Source organism: Hyperolius riggenbachi, chromosome 8 (assembly GCF_040937935.1).
Source record: "Hyperolius riggenbachi isolate aHypRig1 chromosome 8, aHypRig1.pri, whole genome shotgun sequence".
NCBI classification, from domain to species: domain Eukaryota; kingdom Metazoa; phylum Chordata; class Amphibia; order Anura; family Hyperoliidae; genus Hyperolius; species Hyperolius riggenbachi.
The window spans coordinates 156,936,154-156,946,650 of NC_090653.1; the positions used below are offsets into that span (position 1 = coordinate 156,936,154).

At 43.4% G+C, this 10,497-nt stretch overlaps 1 protein-coding gene across 1 annotated transcript; it reads left to right on the plus strand.

Annotated features, from left to right (window-relative positions):
- Positions 1–5,253: 5,253 nt before the first annotated feature.
- Positions 5,254–10,199, plus strand: LOC137527413 (piggyBac transposable element-derived protein 4-like). Its single transcript, XM_068247925.1, has 3 exons — positions 5,254–6,672; positions 7,678–7,815; positions 10,137–10,199. Exons 1-3 carry the CDS (start codon positions 5,254–5,256, stop codon positions 10,197–10,199), a joined length of 1,620 nt encoding a protein of 539 aa, XP_068104026.1.
- The last annotated feature ends 298 nt before the right edge of the window (positions 10,200–10,497 follow it).

Genomic DNA, 10,497 nt, shown 5'->3' on the forward strand with positions numbered 1-10,497 from the left:
AAGTTATCACTGTAACCATGGGCTTTGTTCTATGTTAAGTTGTTCTCCAGGACCTTGATGTCATCCTTTACCTAGGAAATGAAACCATCAATTACCGTGTTTTAGGGTGATGTAAAGTTACTTTGATTCCTAAGGCCAAAGTCTTTAATAGACAAAGTACCCTTCGAAGAGGAGTCCCTTGGTTCTCCGACGTAAGGGATGCCAGCAAAGTAATTCTTCAATTTAATGTTACTGTAAAATCTGGTGAGTTCCATGTCCAATTCAAACAAATTGGGTGTAAATGTTGGACAAAAAGACAGACCTCTACTCACCTCTGTAAGTTCCCGTGAGGAAATATTAATCACCAACAGATCATCCATTATTTCTTCATAAAAACAATGGGCCACATTTATTATCGTTGCTCACTTCACACATTCCCACATCCTACTGTCTTCTGCTTAACCAAAACACTCTGCAATATTTGCTCACGGGTAGACTGGGACGGGGTAAGGCCAGCGTGGTGGTGAGTTTAGTTACCTTGAAACCTGCATACACAAACTATTGTTAAAAAAATTGTAGCACTGTGGCTGCTCAGTTTTCAGCCCAACCACAAGCCCAAACCACTAATGGATGTGCCGCTATCCTGTATGGCCAGAATACAGGGCATTGGCTGAGCTCCTGCCTCCAGTCATGCTCCATCTTGTGGAAAACTATAGGCTGAAAAGCTTCCTTGGCTGCAGCTGTTGCCATGCTGTGGTGGACTACTCAAAATCCACTTCCCAATCTGAACCCTTTAGACTGGCAGTGCAAAAGACAGCGTACTATGCCTAACGCACTCTAGGAAAGCACACTGTTCCAGTTCTGAGTGAGGGGACCCTGGCTTGCTGCACCTGATAATACCACACTGAACAGAGGTAGAGCAGTAATCTACTAATCTGCTAGATTGTCACAGCTGTCAATATGTGTGTGTGTGTGTGTGTGTGTGTGTGTGTGTGTGTGTGTGTGTGTGTGTGTGTGTGTAGGGGGGAGGGCACAGACGGCAGCAAAGGGTACATAAGAAGATATTGGGGAGCAGTAGATGCATTACAAGGTGGGGCACACGCTGCATTTAGTCCCACTGAGTTCCAAAGGCTTGGGGCAATGGCTGCACCATTGTGGGTACTTCCTGTCTGATGAATGGGAGCCTTGCTGCTTTTGACACCACTCCAAACACAGCTGATTAGGAAGCTACTTGACCAGTAATCCGCTACTCTGCCAGGTTATCACAGCTGTCAGTTTGTAGAGGTCCCCAGGGGGAGAGGGGAGGGGGATGCAAGCTGTAGCAGAGAGGGCATAGTGAAATAATGGGGGAGACAGTAGATGCATTTGGGGGAGTGGGCACATATTGCACTTAGCCCCACAAAATACCAATGACTTAGGAGGCAGTGGCTGCCCTACTGAGGGTACTTGCTGCATGGGGATCAGTTTTCTGGTGGCAGACAAAAAATGCTGAATTTGATATGTGGGGAAATGTTTCCTGCATATGGAGGGTAGCATTAGCTGCATTTCATATATGCTGTAATGCTGGCAGTATTTAACATGTGGGTAACATTTGCTGCATGTCATAAGTAGCCAGGGCCAGTTCAAAACTTTTTGCTGCCTATTTTCCTCATAAGTGTCGATCGGAGCCTGGAAGAAGCATGGGGATCCCTATTGGATTGTAAAAACAAATCAACTGGAGTTCTTCCTAGCAAGAGGTATGATTCTCATGGATCCACCATGAACCAATGTGAATTTACCCTGTTGAAGCATGATTAGTTTTTTGTAAACCATGCTTTTGCTGGGCTCCAATCTGCTTCTTCTCTATAGTCGAATGGCGGGTTTAAATGGCAGATGAACTGAAAGCCCTAATAAAGGTAAAGGTAAAAGTAAACCAGACCTGATACACTAAAAGTAACAGCACAAGTAGCTTAGTAAAGGAGGTTGGTGAACACTACCTATAAGCGTGTATGAAATAGAGGCGCAAGGAAAATGGGCATGGGGTGAAGCCGAAATCTTTCTAAATGATAAATAGTGTTTTAAACTGAGTGTAGGCTGAAGACACCCCCCCCCCCCCGGTGGTGCCTAACTCTAAGACCCTCCCCCGGTGGTGCCTAACCCTAACAACCCCACCCACCCCCACACAAACAGCCTTCCTGATGCCTAATCCTAACCATTCCCCCCTGCACAAGTACCCTTACAAATGTAAAATTTGTTCATACAAGCGATAAAATATTTGATAACTTAAAATTTGTACATACAAATGAAATACTATTACAAAAACTATAACATTGCAAGTTTCAAAACAATAACTTATTTCAAGAAGTTTAATATTCTAATGTTGAAAACAATATTTATTTGATCCCTAGGGCAACAGTTGTGGCCATGAGTTCATACAGATGCATCCCTTGGCCACAGCCAAGTGACCCCTACTATTGCTATGGGGAGAGGAGGAGAGATGGTGATACAGTGCATGATAGAGTGCATACAGCTCATTTGACCTTTTTGGTGACCAGTGACCACAGGTGAAAGTATACAAAAAACCCTCATGACTTATGGAGCCAATGGTACTTCGTAAATGGAAACCGGGGTCTCATTCATGCATAAGCTGCATGAGCTGGATATATTCTATTGCAGATTTGACAACAAAAGCCTCCCACATGCAGCCCCCTCACAAGATTTGCATCTCTACCAAAAGGCAGACATTTCCTAGATCTGAGAACACCAGACAGTCAATGTCTCCACTCCCTGCCATGCCTCAGTACCCTCTATCAATATGCATACTAGGGGTAAGCAAACTTTTTAAAAGTCAAAACATTATAGGGGCACTATAGTAAAAAACTCTAAAATGTAAAATATGTGCAAACATATTCAAATAAGAAGCATGTTTTTTTTCTGAGTAAAATGAGCCATACATTACTTTTCTCCTATGTTGCTGTCATCTGACAAAAGCGACAGGTTTTGGACTAGTCTATCTCTTCATGGGGGATTCTCAGCAAGGCTTCTATTCTTTATAAAGATATTCCCTAAAAAGGATTTAAACAATGCTGTGGGCCAGCTTCCCTGCTCGCTACACATTTTTTTGGCAGTTGGACAGAGCAATTGCCATTCACTAACTGATTTTGAAAATAAACAAATCCCTGAGAATCCCCATGAAGAGATAGACTAGTTCAAAACCTGTCTATAAGGAACTTGCCTGTCATTTAGAGTGTTTCCACCGAGACCCGGGCAGAATTCGTTGTTTCCCGGTCTCTGCGCTTGTTCCCTGCTGATGACGCTGCTGCTGGAACGCAGGCCACAATAGATTGGGGCATAGAGATTGATTGGGGACTAACCTGTTAGGCCTTACAGTATCACAGGCCTACATCCCCAAAATCCTGCAAGATGGACGCTAACGGGGGGCGTTCACAAATGGAAATCCTGTGTGAACTAGTTGCTCAATTACGTGGAATCTGTGGAAGAAGTCCAGAAAAAATATACCCAGATTCATCAACAACTCACTAATCCTGTTCCTGCTCTTGTTGATGCAAATAGTATTCAAGTTGAAGAGACTACTGCAGCTTCTACTCATGTTCATAGTAACTCTGTTCCTGAGCCTAAACTTCCGTTGCCAGGAAGATTCTCTGGAGACAAAGCTTAATTCAAATTGTCTCGAAGTGCTTGTTATTTACTTTTCTTTGTTGCCCCAGACATTTGCTAATGAAAGTATTCGAGTTGTAGCAATTATATCCTTGTTACAAGGTGAACCTCAACTTGGGCTCTACGTTTATTAGATCAACAACACCCTGCCCTTGTCAATGCTACCACCTTCTTTGAAGCCTTGTCTGATCTGTATGAAGATAAGGGTAAAAGGGCTTATGCAGAAAATGCACTCCAAAACCTACCTCAAGGGAAAAGGCCTGCTGAAGAGTATGCTATTGAATTTAGACAATGGGCCGGAGATACTTTGTGGAACGTTACTGCTTTAAAACATCAATTCAGACTTGGCCTATCTGAACAATTAAAAGATGAGTTAGCCAGAGTGGGGGTACCTGATACCCTGAAAGAGTTAGTCCATCTTGCCATTTAGATTGATCGACATCTGAGGAAAAGACGTCAAGAGAAATCATCTTCATTGTAACCAGTCTGGTCCTCTTCAGTTCCACCAACTCCATCTGTTCCTCCAGTTTCTACAGTTGACAATCCTGAACCTATGCATTTAGGTGTCTCTAAGTTATCAGTAGCTGAAAAATGTAAAAGAAGAAATCAGGGGTTGTGTTTCTATTGTGGGGGTACAGGACACTTTGCGCTTGCTTGTCCAAATAAGAAAAAGAAGCCGGAAAACGTCTGCGCTTAGATGAGTTCGAGGAAACTCATCTAAGCGGGTAGGTTTTTCCTCTTAAATCTGAATTATCATGTTTCCAGTCTCCATTAACCCTCTGGCAGATAATCCCGACACTGTATCGGGGTGAAAAAAGATGCCCATTTAGATAATCCCGATACAGTGTCGGGGTAAAAAAAAAAAGTTTCCCAGCACTTTACCATGGGTTGCCCTGGTACAGGGTGCACAGTCCCCTTTCTCCGGACGGTCCCCAGTGTCTCTGATGCCTTCTGGTCAGGACGAGCCTTCAGATCCCGCCCTCCGATCCCGTCCTCTGGTCCCCTCCGGTTCGCATCTCTTTCCGCATCTCTTTCCGCGTCCCTCCACCCTCTTGTGCCCTCCGATCCTCTCCTCTGGGCCTTCCGATCACGTCCTCTGGGCCACCGATCCTGTCCTCTGGGCCACCGATCCCGTCCTCTGGTCCCCTCCGGTCCCTCCGGTCCCTCCTCCTTTCGCGTCTCCTTCCTCCTCTCCTTTAGCCACACGCAATGACGTCGCATGTGAAGTCGACGCTAGGGGGCGCGGCGGTAAATTTGAATTTGTATTGGATTGAATACACATGTATCCAATCCAATACTCAGTAAAAAATAACAAGTTTGAAACAGTGTAAATAAAATGACACATAGGAAAAAAAAAACACCATTTGCTGTTTGGATTTTGCTGGTGACACTTGCACTGATATTTCTGCTGATTTTTCTGGTTTTGACCCTTGCTTGGACTATCGACTATTCTATCGACTGCCGCCTGGATTTGACCCTTGCTTTTTGATAACGACAACGCTTTGATTGCTGCCTGGATTTGACCCTTGCTTTTGGATAACGACGACGCTTTGATTGCCACCTGGATTGACCCTTGCTCCGAATAACGACTACGTTTTTTCTGCCGCCTGCCCTGTAATGGCTTCCAGCTCCCGTAGACGCCTCTCCCCGCGAACCCTGATGCAGGAGTTTGATGACAGCAAGGATGAGCAGCTGTTATTCTCAGACTCAAGTGACAGCTATGTGGCGAACATGTCATCATCTGACTCAGAGTCTGACAGCGATGACTTCACCGAAGAGGTTGAGAGCATCCGCACATGGATCGCTAAAGACCCTACCCAGAATAATCCTGCCCCCCCGCGATTCCCATTTACAGGCGAACCCGGCCAAAAAGTTCCCTGTGATCCTAGCCCCCTGGCCTATTTGAAACTTTTTTTGGACGAGGCCATAATCCAAATTATAGTGGAGGAGACCAACCGCTATGCGGAACAGCAGCCTGGTCCATTCAGGAGGTTTGCTAGGGGAAAAAGGTGGGAACCAGTCACCCAGGATGATATATGGCTATTCCTGGCCATCCTCATCCTCCAAGGGGTTGTGGGGAAACCCCGCCAGACATCATATTGGAGCACCAACCGACTGATTGCTACACCTTTTTTTGCGACTGTCATGTCAGAAAACAGATTTAGCCTCATCATGAAAAACCTGCATTTCATGAATAATGAGACCTTTGATGAGGCCACCCATCCTGCCCCCAAACTGTGGAAGATCTACGACCTATTTCAAATGGTCATACGCAAATTTCAGTCCGTGTATGTTCCAGAAAGAGACGTTAGCGTAGATGAAAGCCTAATGGCGTATAAGGGGAGACTTGCCTGGAAACAGTATATCTCTTCCAAGCGTGCCAGATTTGGGATAAAATCGTTTGTATTGTGCGAATCTAATTCCGGATATATTTGGAATGCCATTATATACACTGGTAAAGGCACACAATTTGACCCCAGCTACAGCCAGTTTGGCCTTGCATCTGCCTCTGTCCTCTCCCTCATTTCACCGCTTCTTGGTCAGGGATATTGCCTGACCACAGATAATTACTACACCTCCCCTGAACTATATGAACACCTCATCAGACACAAGACTGATTCATATGGCACTGTCCGGCCTAACCATCGCAATCTGCCATCAGCCTTTTCAGCTCAGAAGCTGAAGCCAGGGGAAATCACAGCATGGCAGAAGGGTAAACTGATGGCCCTCCGCTGGAAGGACAAAAAAGATGTTTCCGTTTTGTCAACAGTCCATAACACTGACACTGCTGCAGCCAAGAATCGTGCTGGGAAGACAATCCAGAAACCCCAGGTCATTCTGGATTATAATCAGACAATGGGTGGGGTGGACCGTGCTGACCAGTGCATAACATTCTACCCCGTTGTGCGCAAACAGCAGCGCAAATATTACAAAAAAATCTTTAGACATCTGGTGGAGCAGTGTCTTTGGAATTCTTATGTCCTCTACAAGAAACAAAATGACAGGCCTCTTCCTCACTTTGACTACATTTTGAAGGTTTGTGAGGAAATATGCTTACAACATCAGCAACCACAATCTGAGGTGAATAGACCAGGACGTCGTGCCTCCTATGTCGTAAATCCAGTGCGACTAACAGGACGTCATTTTGTAGAGCATGTGCCACCCACTGAGCGCAAAGCAACACCTACCCGCATGTGCGTGGTGTGCTGCTCTAAGAGGGGGCCGAATGGAAAAAAGGTGCGCAAGGAGACGCGCTTTTACTGCCCTAAATGTGATGTAGGACTTTGTGCTGTCCCTTGCTTTAAAATATTTCATACTCAGGAAGTGTATTGATGTTTCAATACTTTTTGTGCTGCAACTGCTGCTTGATCTGAATTAAGATGTTTTGTTTACGTATTGTTACTATTAAATGTTTTTTTTTGCCATGATTTTCATGTTTTATTATTTTATTATGCTTAGGATAAGCACTAGAACCTTGTTTGCTAATGATTTGGTAAGTTACAGGCCTGAAATATTAAAAAAAAAATTCATTGGAAAATTCCATAGACTTTTTTGGACAGAAATTAAGGGAGAATTGAAACGCCCAGGAGGTTAAGGTTGTTGAAACAGTCCACAATTGTCTTGCTTTTGTTGATTGTGGAGCAGTAGGTAATTTCATGAATAAATCGCTAGCTTTGCAAATTGCATATTCCTACTGTTGCAGAATCTGAAGCTATTTGTATTACTGCTATTGATGATTCTGTTTTACAAAAGGGTAAATCTCTGTCATAAACCTCAGAAGTTACAGTATTGGTGGGAGCTAGACATGTTGAAAAAATGAAATTTTATTGTCTTGATATGCCTTCCTATGATGTAGTGTTGGGTATGCCCTGGCTCAAACAACACAATCCTGTGTTTGATTGGCAGTCAGGTCAATTGATAAAATGGTCTAAACACTGTGAAGATTCTTGTCTCGAAAAAATTACTCTTGCTCAGACCAGTATTGAGCTTGAGAAATTACACACTGTTTATCAGGATTTTGCTGATGCTTTTTCTCCACAGGCAGCTGATAAACTTCCACCACATAGGTGTTATGATTGTGCCATTGAACTTCATTCTGGAACTATGCCCCCTCGTGACCGTCTTTATAATTTGACCAGTCCTGAAGACAAGGCCATGAGGGAGTATACTCAAGAGAATGTACAAAAAAACTATGGTTCTTTTTTGTAGAGAAAAAAGATGGCGGACTGAGACCCTGCATTGATTATAGAGGATTGAATAAGGTCATGGTAAAAAATTGTTATCCTTTGCCATTAATTGATGATCTATTCTCTCAAGTAGTGGTAGCCAATTTAGTGGATTTAAGAGGTGCGTACAATCTCATCCATATCACAGAAGGAGATGAGTGAAAAACCGCTTTTAACACTAAAGATGGTCATTATGAGTATCTGGTCATGCCATTTTGGGTTATGTAATGCTTGAGCAGTATTTCAAGATTTTGTTAATTACATTTTTTGTGAATTCTTGGGAATATTTATGGTTGTTTATCTAGATGACATATTAATTTACTCCTCTTTTTTGATTGAACATCGTGATCACATGAGGAAGGTACTGTCTAAACTCAAAGAAAATCATTTGTATGCCAAACTTGAGAAATGTGTTTTTGAAACCAATCAGGTTGACTTTCCTGGTTATGTAATTTCTGATACTGTTCTAACCATGGATGATAAAAAGGTTATGGCTGTCATAGATTGGCCTCAGCCAAACAATTTGAAAGCCCTGCAACATTTCTTAGGGTTTGCTAATTTTTACAGAAAGTTATTTAAAAACTTTTCATCCAAGGTAGCAACCCTTACTGACCTTACCAAAAAAAGGAGCAGATCCTGCCCAGTGGGACTCATCTGCTACTTTAGCCTTTCAGGAGCTGAAGGAGGCCTTCTGTTCAGCTCCTGTAATGGTTCATCCTGACATTCTTTGTGGAGGTAGATTCATCCGAGATTAGTGTAGGAGCAGTATTGTCTCAGTATTCTGGTAATCCAGAGAAGTTACACCCATGTGCATTTTTCTCTAATAAGTTTTCCCAAGGAAAGAGAAATTATGATATTGGGAATAGAGAACTTCTAGGGGTTAAACTTGCTCTGGAGGAATGGAGACACTGGTTGGATGGGGCTGAAAATCCAGTAACGGTTTACACAGACCATAAGAACCTTGACTATATTGAAAATGATAAACGTTTGAATTCCAGACAAGCTCTTTGGGCTCTGTTCTTCTCTAGATTTAATTTTGTCACTACGTATAAACCTGGTTCAAAAAATGTTAAGGCAGATGCCTTATCTCGTTTTTTTGAAAAGGAGGTCTGGTAATGATCTGGGTCCATTGATTCCTAACAGATGTATCATTGCTGCTTGTGAGTTATCGCCTGATCTATGCTCTCAGTTGTCTGAAACACAAGAACAGGCACCTCAAGGAAAGCCACTTGAAAAGCTTTTTGTTCCTATTAATCTGAGACTCCAAGTATTAAAACAATTTCATAAAGTTAACCTCCTTGCCGGTCTAAAAAATCCGGCAAGGAGGCAGCGCCGCACATTTTTTAATTTTTTTTTTTTAAATCATGTAGCGAGCCAAGGGCTCGCTACATGATAGCCGCTAAGCGGCGGCATCCCCCCACCCACTCCGATCGCCTTCGGCGATCAGAGTATGCAGGGAATCCCGTTGAGAACGGGATTTCCTGCAGGGCTTCCCCGGTCGCCATGGCGACGGGGCGGGATGACGTCACCGACGTCATGGACGTCGGGACGTCATAGGGAATCCCGATCCGCCCCTTAACGCTGCCTGGCACTGATTGGCCAGGCAGCACAGGGCTCTGAGGCGGGGGGGAGCGACTCGGCGCGGCGGATTGCGGCGGATCGGCGGCGAGCGGCGGCGATCGGAAGTTACAAGCAGCTAGCAAAGTGCTAGCTGCTTGTAACAAAAAAAAAATTATGCAAATCGGCCCAGCGGGGCCTGAGATATCCTCCTGCGCAGGTTACCCCGAGCTGAGCTCAGGATAACCGGCAAGGAGGTTAAGTCAGTGGGTCATTCCAGGGAAAAGAAAGCAATTGAATTAATAAAAAGACATGTTTGGTGGCCTTCCTTGAATAAAGATGTTGTGGCATTTGTTAAATCTTGTTCTGTCTGTGCTCTAAGAAAATCACTGCGCACTGCTCCTCAGGGTAATTTACTTCCACTACCCATTCCTGAGAAACCATGGACTCACATCTCCATGGATTTCATTGTGGATTTACCAAGTTCTCAAGGTAAAACAGTTATTTGGGTAGTTGTGGATAGATTTAGCAAAATGTCTCAATTTGTCTCTGCCCAAACTTTCTTCAGCTAAAGAACTAGCTAATGTTTTTGTTGAAAATATTTTCAAATTACATGGTATTCCTGAAAATGTGATTTCTAATAGAGAATTACAGTTTGTGTCCCAATTCTGGTGAGCTTTCTGTAATAGTTTGGGAATTTCTGTTTCTTCTCTTCAGGTTTCCATCCAGAGACCAATGGTTAAACTGAAAGAATTAATCAATTACTTGAACAATATCTGATCTGAGATGTTTTGTTGCTAGTTGTCAAGAGGATTGGGCTAAATTTTTGCCTTTTGCTGAGTTTGCCATTAATAATTAGGTTAACAGTTCAACTAAAATGTCACTATTCCAAGGTGTCACTGGGTTAATGCCCAAATTTAATTCTGTGTCAGGTACATCAAATCTTCCTGACTTGGAAGAATGGAATTCACGTTGTAATCAGGTATGGAAACAGGTACAGGAGAATATTAAGACTGCTGTCAGTAACCAAATTTTTTTTTTCAGATTTGCACTGATCTGTTGAGGAAGAATTCTCTCC

Excerpts from the sequence above, each read along its gene's own strand:
- LOC137527413 (XM_068247925.1), top strand. The coding sequence starts at position 5,254 with ATGGCTTCCAGCTCCCGTAGACGCCTCTCCCCGCGAACCCTGATGCAG. Across the intron at positions 6,673-7,677 it reads ACTTTGACTACATTTTGAAG|GCAGCTGATAAACTTCCACC; the intron begins GTTTGTGAGGAA and ends TTTTCTCCACAG. Across the intron at positions 7,816-10,136 it reads GGGAGTATACTCAAGAGAAT|GTTTCCATCCAGAGACCAAT; the intron begins GTACAAAAAAAC and ends TCTTCTCTTCAG.